The 18,598-nt window shown below is 36.8% G+C and overlaps 1 protein-coding gene across 3 annotated transcripts in view; it reads left to right on the top strand.

The window, feature by feature from the left end:
• The window catches only part of LOC124607668 (leukocyte tyrosine kinase receptor), a 915,076-nt gene that overhangs the window by 536,197 nt on the left and 360,281 nt on the right, over window positions 1-18,598 (top strand). For all 3 annotated transcript variants that reach the window (XM_047139925.1, XM_047139923.1, XM_047139924.1), the window contains exons 10-11: window positions 11,278-11,325; window positions 15,565-15,721. In XM_047139925.1, coding sequence (XP_046995881.1) covers window positions 11,278-11,325; window positions 15,565-15,721 — 205 coding nt within the window. The remainder of the gene's footprint in view (window positions 1-11,277; window positions 11,326-15,564; window positions 15,722-18,598) is intronic.

The following is an 18,598-nucleotide window of genomic DNA, read 5'->3' as shown; positions in this document are numbered from 1 at the left end:
TCTATTGCCATTTTTACTACTGTGTCATTTCAAAATATGGTGGTAAGTAAGTTGCTATACTCCTTTCTGCTGCTAAGTGTCACAGTTACCTTAGCTTTGTTTGTCCATATTTTGTCCAAAATATGCTATTCTTTCTATTAAACAAGTATTTTATGTTATTATCAGAAGGACTATATTATCTACTTATCTTAGCGTTGATATCTGTCCCCCTTGTCATATTATTCATTTGCTGCTATTATCTTTCACTTTCTTTTTTGTTACTAATTACAAAGTACACAACAGTGATGATATGTTGCAACCCTGCTTTACACCCATCTCATGGACTTACCATTCTGATTTATTCACTTTTATTACTCCACTTGGCTTTCGTAAATGTTGCAGATTACTTGTCCTGTAGTTAGCTCCACTGTTCTTATTATTGTAAACACCATATTCCACTTTACACTGTTGATGGCTTTGTCTAGTTCCATGAATGGTTCTTGTTATTATTATTATTATTATTATTATTTCATCCTGTATGTTGCAGAGCACAAAGACAGAACTGCTTCCCAAATAACGTTTTGCTTTCTGAAAACAAACTCATCTGTGTCCAGTATCTACATTATTGTTCATAAAAAACGGAATACCTTGAATGACTAGAGGTAGGACGTTTATATTCATGGGCCATGTACATTAGTATGTTCTTCAGAAATGATTAGCATTTCAGTCACCTTGGTGCAATACATGTCCTGTTGCGTAGTAGGCACGGGGTCAACGATGGGCCCTGATACCTTGTTCCATGCGTGATGGCATCGACGCATATAAGGCACAAATGGCATCCTGTGGTATAGCCACCCAAGCTGCATTCACCTGGTTCCATAATTCATCTTTGGTGGTTGGCGTTAGGTGAAAGCTCTGCACCTGTCATTTCCCCATATCCCACACATTTTTGACTGGTGACAAGTCTGGTGGTCTGGGAGGTAGGGCAAAAGGCTGATATCCTGTGACACCAAGATAACACTTGTTTGTGCAGCAACATGTGGTCATGCATTGTCTTGCTGAGAAATGACATGTGGGGTGTTGTGCAAAAAGGGCATGGCTACAGGTCGTAGGGTGTCTTTCATGTAGGTCGTATTGTTAAAAGTGCCATGGGCATGCATCAGGTGTGATTTGTGGTTATACCCAATAGCAGTTCACACCATAAGACCTTGATTTGGTACTGTGTCTCTTGTGTGAATGCAGTCACAGTGATGCCACTTTCCCTGTCTGTGGCATTTCAAAATGTGGCCATCATTTTCAAATAAACAGAATTTGGTTTCATCCAAACACACTAGCTGATGCCATTCCTACCCCAGCAATGTTTTTCCAGTCACCATTGACATCTACTACATTTCTGCACATTGACCAAAGGTGTACAATGTGTTCCACTGTTCCACTGTTGCAACCAGAGCTGAGGAGGATGCAGATCTGTTCTGCAATGCCATTCGTGTGAGGGGTCGATCTTCTTTCGGAGTGCTCTGGGTGGTGCGACCTGAGCCATCTTGTTGTGTTCTACAGCCTTCCATAAACCATTTGACACACACCCGTTGTACTACCGAAACACTTTGTCCCACACAAGCAGCTATTTCCCAGATGGATGCATCACATTCTCTCATGCCAATAATGCACTCTCTTTCAAATTCACTGATCTGATGATACAGTTCACACATATGTCTGAGAGACATCCAACACGTCTGCTCAAGTCACACTGGTCCATTACCTTCAGTTTGTTGTGACAATGAGAGCTGCAGGCACATTTTAGTCGTAGGTGGTGTCACGTCACAGGATCGATGTTGAACCTTAACCTGCGGGCCAACATGATTCAGATGCTAATCATTTTTGTGGAACATAATAATGTACACATTCTGTGAATATCGACATTCTATCTCTAGTTGTTCAAGATGATCTTTTTTTTGTGAATGTTGGTGTATTGTACTTATAGTTCTTTTGTATATTATCACTGTGAGCTGTTTACAAGGGTCACATGTCAGACTGACTGAACAATACTTTTCATACTTTGTTTGTTGTGCCTTCTATGATATTGTGGTGATAAAGTGTTTCTAGAAATTTCGTGATAAGTCACCCATTTCATAGATTTTTGTCATCCTGTTCCCCTGACAGATTTCTGTAACTTATAACCTGTGTGCCATTATATTCTTGTTCTCAGTCTCCTATGTGCCTTTTACCTTCTTATCCTAAAGAGAGATGTGGTGTCTTACATGAGGGTTCCAATAGATAACCATTTATTTTTATTGACAGCAATCTCCTCTACAAACAAATTTCACATTCATTCACACATCATGTGCTATCAGCCCTGATATGAAGGAGAGAGCCTTCAGGGATGTAGCATGACTCAAGTTTTATGTTGACAGGCAGAAGCAGCCATTGCTGGCTACTTCTGTACCATATAGTAACAACAAATTATGACTAGTGTACATTATGTATATGAAAAAACAGCCACTGCTCATCTTTTTAGCTACTTAGCTACTGTACTTACCTAATATTTCAAACTAAGCATTTTAACTTTAATTATTAGCTGCATACCACTAAGCCCCAATTCTTTAAAGAACTTATAAAACAGGTTCAAAATCTGATTATTTCACAGATGAGTTAGATGTCAAATGTTTGATGTTAAGCATTTAAAAAAGAAAAAGTTTGGAAAATGTTCAAAATTATATTTCAAGTGCATTGGTAGTTCCTAAGTGCTCTCGTTATCAAATGCTGAATGAGTATAGTCTGGGTAATTCATGCTGGGTTTTAAGCAGAAGCTAGTTTTTCATATATCTCACTGCTTATGATGTCATATCCCTTGCACTCTATGTTCTACAGTGATATAATTTTGCGGGCACATTCAGTAGTATATGTGGACACTGCCTACAAAATATATTGAAAATAAAGTCAGTAGTAAAGAAATAAGAATGCTGAAGTTGTACTGCATGAACAGTGAAAATGTGGTAAGCAATGAACTTCTTTCCTTTCATCATTTTGTTGGGTGGGGGTTTGAAAGTATACATAAAGTTTGTTGGAATCTGCTAAATGCCCTCTTTCTCAAATACTGGTTGGAAATAGTGTTGTTATCTGTGCACCTTTAGCTAGACTGCCTCAAGACATATACTCAGTTTCTAACTGTACTACTTGTTTCACTGCATTAAACCTTTAATACAAGATTATTGGTCTTAATAAGCAGATTATGAGAGCATGTTAAATTCTTAAATTCAATCAGTAATTATGTCAATCAGATGTGGTGTGGATCCAAAACACTCAAGCAGTACTCACCTATATGTGGTCTCCTTTATGAATGTACAACTCTTCCCCAAAATTCTCGCAGTAAATCAAAGTTGACCATTTGCCTTTCGTACCAAATCCTCATGTGGTCGTTCCATTTCATATTGCCCCTGGAAGCCATTAGACAGATGACATGCAACTGGGACCGAGTTAGGTAGTTAGTCATTAATTAATGTAGATATACTGCCAAAATCAGGATCTGCCTAGTACTGGTATTATAGTAGGAAAGTTCTGATAATCCAAAACAGTCCTCCAAAATAGTGTGTTCAATTAATTATTTAACAATTGATAATTTTAAGGAAAGCTTGCAACAGTTAGACTGGGATGAGGTGTACAAGTAACCTGATGCTAATTTAAAATTTAACCTTTTTGTGCTACCTTTGTGAGTATATTTGAAAACAGTTTCTTTAAAAAGACAGTGACATATAGTTCTGAGAAACCATCTAAAAAGCCATGGCTTAATAACGGGATAAAAAGATCTTGTAAACAGAAAATGGAAATGTATCTTATAGCTAGAAGGAGCAATGATCAAAAAACAGTGAAACATTATAAAAACTACTGCACTGTATAAAGAAAAGTTATTAAAATGTCCAGAAATACGAGCATTATATCTGAAATTAGCCCATCTGATAAAATTAAAACACTTTGGAATATTTTTAAAAGGGAAACAGGGCAACCGAGAGCACAGGAAGACTGTATTCCTATCACACTCAGTGAAAAGTTTGTTAATAAATGGTCAGAAGTAGAAAACATTTTTAATGATCATTTTTTAAGTGTTGTAGAGAAAATAGGATCCAACATTCCTTATAAAATGCAAGGCAGTATATTGAAGAGGCAATACCTATGCAATTTGATAAAATTGAAATTCAACCCAGCTCTCCTACTGAAATTATAAAAATAATAAATTCACTCAAACACAAAAGCCAACATGAAATTGATTGTCTTTCCAACAGAGTTGTACAAGCTAGTTCCCAACAGATAAGTAGGATTCTCAGTCATATATGTAGTAGCTCACAGAATCAGGGCATTTTTCCAGATGGACTTAAGTACATTATTGTTTAACAATTGCATAAAAAGGGGCATAGGTCTGATGCTAACAACTACTGCCCAGTCTCACTTCTGACAGCTTTATCCAAAATTCTTGAAAAAGTAATGCATTCAAGAGTAGCATCACATATTTGTAAAAATGAAGAAGTAACAAAATGTCTGTTTGGTTTTCAGAAATGCTTTTGAACAGAAAATACTGTAAATGCTTTCACTGATCAAATGTTAAATGCTTTGAGTAACTGAGTGTCACCCATTGGGATAGTTTGTGATCTCTCAAAGGCTTTTCACTGTGTAAATCACAAAATTCTTCTAGATAATTTTAAGTATTGTGGTATGAGTGGGACAGTGCACAAATGGTTTAGTTCATATTTAACTGGAAGAATGTAGAAGGTTTAAATTAACAGTATAGATAGTTTGCAAAAATCAGCATAGTCCTCTACTGATTGTTGCAGACTATCTAACTGCGGTGATATCAAGAATGGTTTCCCAAAATGTTCAGTCTTGGATCCCTTATTGTTCTTAATATATGACTTGCCACTCTGTATTCATGAAGATGCAATGCTAGTTCTTTTTGCTGCCACTCTGTATTCATGAAGATGCAATGCTAGTTCTTTTTGCTGATGACACAAGTATAGTAATCACACCCAACAAATAAGAATCACATGAGGAAATTGTAAATAATGTCTTTTAGAAAATCATTAAGTGATTCTCTGCAAATGGACTTTTACTAAATTTTGAGAAAACATCTATATACAATTCAATAGAGCAAATGGCAAAACGCCATTGAAAAATATAGACTTAACGGAAGTCTGTTGCTAAGACAGGACATTCAAAATTTCTAAGTGTGTGCATTGATGAGAAATTAAATTGGAAGAAACACATCGATGATCTGCTGAAATGATGGGTTCAGCTACTTATGCTGCTAGGGTTGTTGCAAATTTTGATGATAAAACATATCAGTAAATTAGCTTACTATGCCTTTTTTCATTCACTGCTTTCATAGGCATCATATTTTGGGGTAATTCATTACTAAGAGAAAAAGTATTCATTGCACATAAGTGTCTAATCAGGATAATAGCTGGAGCCCACCCAAGATCACCTTGCAGACTTAGGAACTCAGAGTACTCACAGTACCTTCACAATACATGTATTCACTTATGAAATTTGTTATTAATAACCCATCGTAATTCAAAAATAATAGCGAAGTGCATAGCTACAACACTAGAAGAAAGGATGATTTTCACTATCCTGGATTAAGTCTGACTTTGGCACAGAAAAGAGGTGAATTATGCTGCCACAAAAATCTTTGGTCATTTGCCAAATAACATTGAAAGTTTGACAGACAACCAACATTTAAAAAAAATTGAAAGTATTTCTGAATGACAACTCCTGCTATTCAATACATTAATTTTTAGATATGAAGTAATAGTAAAAAAAATAAATTAATTATATTGTTTAAAGAAAACTTATGTTAAACTGACACATACTACACTGTTATGAAATGCCGTATTCATGATCTATGGGACAAGTATTAATGAATCTGTAATGGCGATTGTGTCAGGGGGGTGGGTAGAGGGATAGAGAGTGGTAAGCAGGAAAAAGGACAGGGGGGTGGGGTGGCTAGTGACGTGGAGGGAGGCAGCCATTTTATCGGCTGGGAATGTGGGGAGTAGGGATGGTAGGTGCACAGGCTAGACATGTGATGCATGGGTGTCAGAGTTGGTGGGTGGTGGGGTGTGATGCATGCTGAAGGTAATGTTGGGATGTGAATTGGGAGGGGGTGATGGGACAGAGGATGGGGAAACTGTTGTGTGGAGGGTGTGAGAACAGTGGATTACCGAAGATTGAGGCCAGGATGATTTTAAGAGCAAAGGGTGTATTGCAGGGATAGCTTCCATCTGTGTTGTTCAGAGAATATGATACCGGAGAAAAGGATTCAGATTGCCTAGGTTGTGAAGCAGCCATGTTATGCTCAGCTGCATGTTGTGCCACTGGATGGTCAGCTCTGTTCTTGGCAACAGTTTAGCAATAGTTATTCATGCTGTTGGACAGCCGGTTGGTAGCATACAGACATAAAAAGATGTGCTGTTGGTGTCTTGGCAATAGAGTAAAATGAGACATAAAACAAGGATTTGATCATATCAAATATGCAGCCAGCATAATCAAGAAATTTGGTATGGAGATTACTATCCAGTTTTACATCACCTTGAACCTGGTTTGAAACAACAGAAGTTTGAAGGCAAATTTAAGGATGATAAAGAACTTGTGTTAAATCTCATGCCTTATCAACAAGCTGTTGATTCACTGCTATCTGGGGCTTAAGGCATGGGACTAACATTGCATGTATTATGGATGTTATAACTATATTAATCTCCAATTATTGATTGAACCAATGGAAAACAGTCAAATGAATTATGAGGCACAATGAAGGCACAGTCAGTGTTGGACTAATTTTTCAAAAAAGTGAGAGAATTGAAACTGAAGGAATCTGTGATGTTGATTATGCATCAAAGCTTGATAAACAACAGGCTGTATTTTTAAGTTAACTAGGCCAACAATTTCATGCAATAGAAAACAGAAACAATTGGAGGATATATCAGCTACAGAACCAACTACATGGATCCATAAACTGCAGCACAAAAAGCAATGTATTTTCAAGAATTGCTCTGCAAATTGTGTGTTATTCACAGTGAACATGTAATGAGTGAATTCTGTGATAGCAAACCTACCCTTTACTGAGTCACAAAGGTGTGCATCATGCTCAAACAAAACACATCAGTGTGAGGCATCACTATATTTATGAACTTCAAAAAGCAGGAATGTTCAGCAACAAGTCAATCAATACCAGTTATCACCTAGCAAATTTTTTGATGAAGATGCTGCCGAAAATTAACATGAATGGTGCAGCGAAGCTGTGGGAGGTACAGAGAACGCAGAATAATTTTTTTCATAATCTGTATTCATGGCAATATGGTGTGCTTGAATTTAATTCATAACTACATCAACATTATATTCTCTTAAAGTGTGGACTGGAATCAGTGTCCAACAATTTTGTGCCAGTGATCTTGAAATTCAGTGATCAAATAGGCAGTAAAAACTGAGACAAATGATGGCCTCATCAGCCGCCAACAGTCATTTCCATCTAGGTTTCATGTGGTACGCTACATTTTTGTAGATTTGGGAAGAATGCTGCTGAGTCATAACAGTGCAGGCAATGGATGGAACGTACAGAAAGCATCAGTTTTCAATGACCAAATTCGCTACTGTTGGGAACACACTCTTCCAGAGGCATATGGTTGTTCTGCCCTCAGCCCAGGAGGTGTTTGGCCCAGTATCCAACACAAACCCAGAAGTTTCCCCTGAAGATAATGGGTTGTAAACTTATGAAATCACTGTTTGAAGATCTGCAGTTGCTCGCTTGAGAACCCAAGAAGATATCATCATCTCTGTTGTCTAGTTCATTCCAAGTATGTATAAAAGGATGCAGATGAGGACTTTTGCAGAGTATTCCAGTATGTGCAACACATTTTGTTCAAACCATTATACAATGTTCTCTGGTCTGTGAGAAGTTGCATCAGCCTGCTAATACAGAAAATTTTCAGTTCCAGACAGTTATTACAGTATGAGAAATATATTATTGACAAAAATGTTTTCTTGGACAGCTGGATTCATTTTGTCTTTCACTATAGAGGATTAAAAAAAGGGAGTTAGGAAGATGTAATTACTGTGATTTGTGGCTTGTGAGCAACAGCACATTCTTTAAAACAAATTGTCCTCACTTAATAGCTCATACCTAAGTTACAGCAAAAACCTTCCCTACTGTGGTAGTTTTTAACTGTGTCTGACAGTTCATTGCAACTACACACATAGATTGATGGTCATAATTTCTTTGAGATCTCCAGAGTGACACACAAGTGTGATACTTGTGTGACATTGTTACATTACAATAATGTATCTGACTATGGACCTGAATGGTGTCGCTTCTGTGAAAATTCTGTTAAAATGTGTGAGTGTTAGGATCCTTACAATTATGTCTTGTTCTAAATTAATGCACACTCTCCATTCGTCACTCCAAGATAAAACATGCCTGTGATGCTGACATATATCATTTGTGAAGCTTTGAGTAAAAATCCAGTGGAGTGATGCAATGAAGATTCAAGGGCCATCTTTGTATCATACAAAATTACCTAAAACTGTAAAAACTGTTTTATGTGTACAGAACCTACTTTTATTTTCATTTGCCTGCACCTCTCATCCTGTAGGGACAATTAAGATAAGATTAGACTATTGCAGCCCTCACTGGTACATCCCCCCATCCCCCACTTCTCTGTTCCTCACTACCTTTTGCTGGCACATTTTTGTTTTTGAGACACACAACATCTAACCAAGGAAACTTTGTAAAACATTAATCACAGTTGAAATGTCTATATTGCATACTTTATTCCATCACTTTACAGATAAATCAGTGAAGTAAAGGGTTTTTCATGTATTTATATTATTTTATTTGGAAATCGAATCCATCAAGGTAGACAGTAGTTGATTCCTTTACTACTCTGATGCCACATTCTTTACTATCACTTTGAAACACATATTATTATTTTGTTCCTTCTAATTTGCAATTGTGTCATCATCTTGCTCAGAAGAAAGTGGCATATGTCTCTCTATTTTATTGCCATTGCTGGTATGATAGTAAGTAAAGAGAAGCCATATGCATCAGAGAACCAATGGGAGTGAATTTATAGAAGGGTCTCCACAATAGACATTTTTTTGTGTATCTGTGCTAATGCTAACACCAAGTTTGTTACTAAAAGGTGTTTCTTTCTTTCTCAGTAGATGTTGTCATGAGTTTGTGATTATCTCCTTAATGTTGAATTTAAAATGCAAGAATATCAAAGGCAGCCTTATGTATGACAATTTAATATGTGATTAGGTTTTGGATAGGATTTGAATAAAACGCAAGTTCAAGAAAACAATATAATATTTTTTGTCATTTAGGCTAACTGTTTCCAACCTGACATTTCCATTATTGCCAACTAATTTAATGATATTGTGGCAGCCTGTGAAGGGATAATGACTATTTTCTTTGTAACATTTGCATTTTAGCTAAGACAGATGTATTGTTGTTGGAAATGCTGATGTGTTGGTAAGGTGCTTGAATGTAGTGGAAATAAAGTGAATTAAAGTAGTATCAGAAAGTTTATTCAGATGAAAATTGTGGATATCAAACTATACGAGATCTGTTCAAAAATTTCCGGGACACATAATTTCACACCAATGATGTGTTGGAGCGAAATACGGTTGACATCCCTGCATACGTCTGTGTTTAATGTGTAACTGCTGGAAGTTTCGTTGTTGTATGTCAGTTAATTATTGTTCAGTGCTGTATTGAGTAGAACATTGTGTCACACAGTTTTCAAATTTCGAGATGGCAGAGATAGAGGAGCGACGCCTCTGCATTAAATTTTGTGTGAAACTCAAGAAAACCTTTACAGCGACACACCAAATGATGCAGGAAGCCTACAGTGATAAGCCATACTCTGTGTTAAAAATGGTTCACATAATGAGATTTTCGCTCTGCAGCGGAGTGTGCACTGATATGAAACTTCCTGGCAGATTAAAACTGTGTGCCGGACCAAGACTCAAACTTGGGACCTTTGCCTTCCGCGGGCAAGTGCTCTACCAACTGAGCTACCCAAGCACGACTCATGCCCCTTCCTCACAGGTAGGAGACAAGATACAGGCAGAAGTAAAGCTGTGAGGACGGGGCGTGAGTCATGCTTGGGTAGCTCAGTTGGTAGAGCGCTTTCCCGTGAAAGGCAAAGGTCCCGAGTTCGTGTCTCTGTCCGGCACACAGTTTTAATCTGCCAGGAAGTTTCATGGTTCACATAGTTTAAAAATGACTGGATTGGAGTTAAAGATGACCCTTGTTCAGGAAGCCCTTCAACATCTCCCAGTGACGCTCATTTCAGGAACGTCAGTGAAATTGTGTGTGCCAGTCGAAGACTGACTGTCGAAGGAGAGATTGCACAAGAATGTAATATTTCAGTGGGATCATGTCATGAAATTCTGACAGCATCTAGGAATGCATCTTTTTGCTGCCGAGTTCGTCCCACAGCCCGCAATCTGCGAAGAGTTTTTGGATCATGCAAATGATAATGAGATTTTCCTGAAGATAATCATTACTGATGATGAGTCTGGCCTACAGTTATGATATTGGTACCAAGGTTCAATCTTCACATTGGGTCGGGAAAGGTTCTCCAAGGCCAAGAAAAGCTCGTCAGGTCAGGTCTAATATCAAAGTCATGCTTATAGTTTTCTTTAAATTTGATGGATTAGTTCATCATGAATTCATGCCACAGGAACAAACTGTTAATCATTGGTACTATCGGGAAGTGTTGCAATGCCTGTGAGAAAATTTGATAAGGAAACGGCCTGGAATGTGGTGAGACAATTCATGGCTCTTGCATCATGGTAATGAATACAACTACATGTTCATCCATGTTGGTATGTGACTATTGCACAAACAATAAAATCACTGTGCTGCCACATCTCCCGTACTCTCGAGACTTGGCCCCTGCAGACTTTTTTTCCTCAAAGTTGGAAACCCCATTGAAAGGACAAAATGTGCAATAATAGATGAGATAAAAGAAAACTCACAGATGGCACTTCGTGTGATCCAGTAGGAGGTGTACGAAGACTACTTCTGGAAGTGAGAACGGCATTTGGACCAGTGTATCAATTGTGAAGGAGAGCATTTCGAAGGAGACCAGGCACAATAAATAATAGATGAGCATAGAAAAATGTTGTGGACAAGTTACAGAACTTTTTGAACAGATCTCTTATTTCTAGTTTACTTTGCAAAATGGTTCTTTTTATCATTTCATTATTATTATGTTATTGTTCTAACACTGTTTTTTAACTTTACAGGAAGACGACCATCAACGGAACCCCATCCGTCTTTTATCAATGCCACATGTAGGTACTCATGTACAATGTAACTAAAAATGATCATATTGCTCCTAGAGTTTCTAAACATTTTTAGTGTACTAAATATCTTGTGCAGTTATATTTTATGTACAAGCAGAGGGAAAAATATGTTTGCAAGTAATTATTACTGTTGTTGTTGTTGTTGTCGTAAGTAATGCCAACTAGATCCAAATGAATATATGACTATACAGAACTGAGTACTGTTTAAACATAATTAGTATTACAGCTGTAATGGTCACTAAAATCACTGTGCTTAGTTAACCATATCATTATAGTTTAACAGCTTCCTCTTAACATGCTTTTATTTAGTGCAACATAAAGTGATGTAGGTCAACCATATCATTAGAGTTTAACAGCTTCCTCTTAACACACTTTTATTTAGTGCAACATAAAGTGATGTAGGTCAGGTTAAGTTGTACTGAATTCAACCTATGGGTCTCTGTATTTGTTGCAAAACCAAAAGTTAATGGAGTGCTTTTGTGTAGGAGTGATGGCAACTTGTTTCTTTAAAACATTTGATCAACTACACCTATACTGTCCTAAATTTTTTCTTCTTTTTATATATACTTTGTTGTTGAACTTTGGCATATTGACCAGTGTGTACTTGATTTTCCAGTTTTCATTACCTTTGCTCTTGATGCTCAATTCTGACCAATCTTTTTCTTGATTTTAGCAACTTACTCAGTTCCTGTCTCTTACCGTGTCGTATCTGTTGTTTCCCTTACTCTTTTAGTCATTGTGTTCCACAATAATTGCCCTTTTCTGCCTGATCTCTTCTAATATTGTTCTCATGCTCTGGTACAGTTCTTTGCTAGGTCATCATATTTATCTTTCATAATCTCCTTCATTTTTCCCTCTTCTTTCTCTGGTTGTTCCACACCGTATCTTCCCAGTATTAAAGTCTCAGCTGTATAAAGCATCATATTTCTCACTGTTGCTTCAGATGTACTGTTGAGTTATGTGAGCAAATGGATTAATTAGTGCCACTTGAATCCAATGTGTCTCTGTTCACAGATCTCCTGTTGTAAATAAACTCAACTATGGTGTTACATTTCTAGGTTTTGATTACCAGAAATTTAAAGTGAGGTGTCTTCCTCACTGATTATTTCCTAGTCTCATTCAGACTTTGATGTACACAGTGTGTCCCAGTTCTATTGGGAGTGCTTGTATGAAACTCGAAATGGCAATGCTATCTCATGGTGAGCTGCGGTGTTACAGTCCTCGAAGTTTGAAAAACAGCGGTGTAAAAAGCCAAAGCAGACATTCTGGCTGTGAATATAATGTTATGTATCTGATACTTGCCAGAAAATGGCTCTGGAGCAATAAAGCAATACCCAGTTTTTCCTGTCCTTAGCTGTTTGTAGATGAGAATTCATCCAATTCAACCCAAACACCAAGAGGCAGATTCTTGGTTGCTCCTTCATGACACCCCATCTCACGAAGTGAATACTGCACGAATTTTTGACCAGGAAATAGACCACAGTCCTGAATCAGAGACCATATTCACCGGATTTTGCCCCAGCCGATTTCTGGTTGTTCCGTAAATTGATGTTGGCAATGAAAGGACGCTATTATAATGCAATTAAGGACATTCAATATAAATGTACTGCAGTACTAAATGCAACTCGAAAAAAGGACTATAGTGACTGTTTCAAACTACTTCAAAAATGATTTCAGCTGTGCTTTGATTCAGGTGGATATTATTCTGAATAAATACAGTGATTTTGTGAACGTAATCCTTGACTTTTATTTTTCACAGCCACAGTCCCAATGGAACTGGGACACACTGCGTATATGAGGTTTTGTATTTGTTTGTATTATCAGTCAGATGATTTATGGCATGGGATTTATCAATATGTAGCTGCAAAGATTGATAAGTTAAATATGATAAAGTTAAATATGATAAATATGATAAAATTGATACAAAAGAAACAAATAAGATTGTAGGTGGCTCCTTAATGCACAATTTCACTTCTTTATAAGTCACTATTTGTGTCACACACACTCCACCCCATTCCCTCTGCCCATGATCAGTGTATTAATGGAACAGATGTCATGGCATTGTGTTTATTTGGTCCACTTCCAGGAACTAATTAAAATAAGGCTATAATTAATTAAATATTGGACTCAGGAACGTGAGAAGATACTAGATCTTCCAAGTAGACTTTTGTGCAGCATACAAAACTCACATGAAAAATATACAATTAATTATTCACTCTATTGAAAGGCAAATTCATTGAGAAATCTAAAATTATGGGAGCTACAAGGGATTAAATATTTAGTATTGCCAACAGACACATATTAAAGTATATGGCACCACCCTAGCTTTTGGAACTATTAGTTCCTTCCTTGGATAGGACGGAGGGATGGCTTTGAGAAAGCTAAAAAGAAAGAGCAAGTCATTCAAGTCTATTGTGATTTTTGTCTTTCCTTGTCCTTACAACAAGTGGATGCCTATCATCATGGTTCCTGAGTGACCTGGCTTTCTTTTTTAACCTTCCCCAACCAGTCCATCTCTCTCCCTGAAGAAGGAACTGTTGCTTCTGAAAGCTACAATGTTGTGGGCTTTTCTATGTGCGTGTTGGCAATACGAAATTTTCACCTCCAGGTACTGGTAGGCAACTCTATCTCATTCTTTTGCATTTAATTATTTAATCATTTGTATCTGATTTTAAACTGAACTCATTCTTTAATATTAATACAACACCCTAGATTTCTGTAAAAGCCAAATAATATAAGTACAACACTTTATGTTGCAATAAAAGGCCTTTGATATTTTTATGTCTTCACACTTTCACTATTTTTTTCATACCACAGAGCTATACGGTTACTGAAGTTCAACTTTATATTCTTGTACTTTATGAGTTTTCACATGTAGAATCCAATGCCTCAAGCCTCCGCAGCTTATTTTCTTTCAGTTGTTTTTAAAGAAGCTGGCTCAGTCAATGTTTTCAGGTCTAGCAGAAACATTCCTCAGGAAGCAATATCAGTTTTTTGAAATTATCCTCAAAAGAAAAAGTCATAGCTCTGACACTCTTACTAATGCTAACAGTGATTATGACTTCAAATTATATGTGACTGTATTGCAGTTCGGCTGTTACAGGATAATTGTTTTAAATGAAGATGGAAAATTACAAAGATACAGAGCAGTTACCCACCCATTAAAAATAATTTCTTGTGGTCTGTATCTTTCCTTTTTTTTTTTTTTTTTTTTTTTTTTTTTTTTTTTTTTTTTTTTTTTTTTTTTTTTTTTATTATGAAGAATATTACTTCAAAACTGGGTGCCTCATCCACATAAAAATCAAAACTGTGACTACCAGTCAAGTGATTTATGGCATGGTTAGTTTCACAAGCCATTTCTGTCAGAGACAGCAAAGGACCTGGAAGAGTAGCTGAATGGAATGGACCCTGTCTTGAAAGGAGGATATAAGATGAACATCAACAAAAGCAAAACGAGGATGATGGAATGTAGTCAAATTAAATCGGGTGATGTTGAGGGAATTAGATTAGGAAATGAGACACTTAAAGTAGTAAAGGAGTTTTGCTATTTGGGGAGCAAAATAACTGATGATGGTTGAAGTAGAGAGGATATAAAATGTAGACTGGCAATGGCAAGGAAAGCGTTTCTGAAGAAGAGAAATTTGTTAACATCGAGTATAGATTTAAGTGTCAGGAAGTTGTTTCTGAAAGTATTTGTATGGAAGTGAAACATGGACGATAAATAGTTTAGACAAGAAGAGAATAGAAGCTTTCAAAATGTAGTGCTGCAGAAGAATGCTGAAGATTAGATGGGTAGATCACATAACTAATGAGAAGGTGTTGAATAGAATTGGGGAGAAGAGAAATCTGTGTCACATCTTGACTAAAAGGAGGGATTGGTTGGTAGGACATATTCTGAGGCATCAAGGTATCACCAATTTAGTATTGGAGGGCAGTGTGAAGGGTAAAAATCATAGAGGGATACCTAGAGATGAATACACTAAACAGATTCAGAAGGATGTACTTAGAGATGAAGAAACTTGCACAGGATGGAGTAGCATGGAGAGCTGCATCAAACCAGTCTCTGGACTAAAGACCACAACAACAACATCACTTTTAGCTCCCCCCAAAGTAGATATTATCAGTGATGTCTAAAATCTGTAGGCCCTCTGTTTTTTGTGAGCTTATAATTTAACCTGTGCTACAGCATTTAGCTCAACTACAAACTGAATTAATGTTTGTCTATAGATTATGTCCTGACTACTTGCAATAAACGTGGACCAGAGGGACCAACACAAGAAGACTGTAACTTTGCTTATAGCACAGATGAAACAAAAGTAACTGTCCACACTGGTGCCAAAGCTGGAATTCAGGAATGGATTGTTCCTGAGGCTGGATATTACACGTGAGCAATAAGTCATTTGACAGAATTTCACCTTAATTTATTAGCTTACATTTATTTATAGCAGTTTTATTTTTTTTATTTCTATGTGATATCTTGTTGCGACTGCTTAGTTTTTATAAAATGTAGCTTTCATTTTGTTCTGTTATGGGAGTAAATTCTGACATCAGTTGAACTAATTGCATAAACATGTAATTTTATAATTTCTGAACCATAAAATAGCTCTCAAACATAAAATACAGAGAATAGGTTTAAAACCACACTGCTCAAAGTTATTGTGTACAGGTTATTCAGTATTGTGAGGACACAAGTTACTAACTTACTATGAAATGACATGATTATTTATGTTACCGTTCACAAAGTAATCTACATTTTTTCCATTGGCCACAGTTCTTTTCTCTTTGATGTCCTTAGCTTCAGCCACCAAATGGCAAATGGTAGTATTTTAATAAAAGATTTACCAGCGCTCACTATTTTTTTATGTTTTTGTTAATCTAGTTCAGGGAAACTTTGTACATAATTTATGTTCCTGTTCTATGAGAGAACCATGAGATTGTATTTCATACTAATTCTAGTTGATAATGATCTGAAAGGTGTACAGAATAATGTCATTTTCTGTGAGGTATGTTTTGTAGCAGGTACACTGTATGTACATTGAATAACCTTCTTCTGCCAAGGAAAAAAATCTTTTGCTTCAGCACAATAACTCTTCATCATTATACCTGAAGTGTGTGTGGAAGAATGCACAGTTTTCAAAACGTAGATGTTTTCCATTAATGGAGATTTTAGTTTTCTAGTGAGATACAACACACTCACTTTAGTGAGTATTTCAGATCAGTTTTGTGACAAGATGAATATGCAGCACTTTTACTTGCATATTTCTTAGAGAAAATTATATGCTTAATTCTAGTTTTGTGTAAACATAAATTGTCAGAAGCATTCTCTCTCACATGTTCATTCATCTCCTCCATGACACCTATGTTACTGTGCAGAAATGAATATGCTATCTTCAGCATGCATTACTGCTTTGAAAGGTAGAAAACTAGGATGATGTCTTGCATAAATGATGAACAAAGTAAGGCCCTGTGTATATCCACAAGTTAATCCATTTATGACATTCAGAAAGCTCCATTGTTTATTAGAGTCAATTATGATCTTTTGTTTTCAAGTGATGATTAAGATTTTTATCCTGCGAGTTTCCTGCCCAGTATTATTTGATGAGTCTGTAAATGAAGGTTTACCAGATAATGTAAAATCATAAGCAGTTCATATTTGAACTTGATATGGTCATTATTATTTTAGGATTATGCAAGTTTGTATGTGTCATTCCTGTATTTGTGTTAATTTTTTGAGGATTATTCCTTTCAAATCCTAAAAAACAGTGACCGTCACATTAACAGCTGAAAAATTGTCTTTGCTTTCTTCAGTGCACTTTCACCAGTGCTGTTTTGACTTTGATGTGTATGGCTATTAAACATCTTTGGATGTTGTGTTGTAATGTTGTGCCGAATGTGCTTTTGGTTGACTGTGAGCAATTGCGGCACCCACTCACAAACAGCTTCCTCATAGCCAATTCTTTGTGCAGGATATTATACACTCAGGTGAAATGCCTACAGTCTCAGCAATCACACAAATTTTTATTTGGCAATATTAAATTAACATGGCATGGATTTTGTCAATGATTTCTTTTGTGGTGACGTCAGTTGTATTTGGTGCTTGACCGACCACATATAAATTCTTTAATCCAAAAGTAAATGGTCTTCAGTGATGGTGCAGAGTCCATGCAAACTTCATCCGATTATGTTTTGATTTGTGTGGCAGTTTGTAAGAAATTCGATTTTCTCCATTTTCAATCAGAGTCGACACACTCGCCAAATCATGTGGTTGTCAAAAATGCACTGTACACCTTAAATTGTTAAAATTCTTTATATGATACTTGGAATAATCAAGCTTACCAACCATAAAGCCACAGCAAAAAACTCCATTTACCAGACTTATCAAAGCATCGTCGTACACATATTTGGAGAGGTGCTGTATGAGGTGTGGTGGGGATACTGAAGTAAACGGGGTATTGATCGATTGTTGTGTATGTGCCGTTTCCAGTAGGCGCAATGGCTTGGCTAGGTGAGCATCATGTGTTTGTTGTTGAGTAGTATATTCTTAATGGCAGTTGTGTGATTACTACTGAGTGAGCATTTTGTATTCAGTTCAAACTTGGCTGACATTGATGTGTTCCTGTTAGAAAAAATATTCAAGTTTGAATATCAGACTTTAGAGCATCAAATTCTGCACTGAAAAGAAAATCTACTGGCTGACCTCAGACTATAACAATGCTGGAAAATGTGGCGCATGGTGGAGCATCTATACAGCGACCTCCAAAGCATTTAATACTGAAAAATGCAGCTGCCCTGGGATTGTCTGATAGGAGTGCAAGAATAATCCTGCACAGAGATCTTTACATGCACTCATACCAAACGAAGGTTGCCAAAGAATTAAGTGAGAGAGATTTGAGACTTGCAGAACTGCATGCGGAAAATCTCCCAAAAATTCCCTCTGGCACTATTTTGATTTCTTCTGATGATGCCTACTCCCATTGGTAAAGTACTGTAAATAAACAAACTTTCCACTACTGGGCAGCAGAAAACTCTCAGGAACTTCACTGTACCGTTGCTGAATTTGGTGCCTGAATTTTTTTCCAAATCAAGATGGCATAAAAACAAGGGTAATTCATGTTGCTACTGTAACATGTTAGACACCATCCTTTGACCTAAGTTAAACCAGTTTGAGTGTGGGAGTCCACACCGGCTGTTCAGAGCATCCTCCTACAGGCCAACCACAAATTAGAACAGCATGCCACCCTCCACCTCAAAAAACTATCCA

This window comes from Schistocerca americana, chromosome 1 (assembly GCF_021461395.2).
Source record: "Schistocerca americana isolate TAMUIC-IGC-003095 chromosome 1, iqSchAmer2.1, whole genome shotgun sequence".
NCBI classification, from domain to species: domain Eukaryota; kingdom Metazoa; phylum Arthropoda; class Insecta; order Orthoptera; family Acrididae; genus Schistocerca; species Schistocerca americana.
This window is presented reverse-complemented; position numbering and strand designations above follow the sequence as displayed.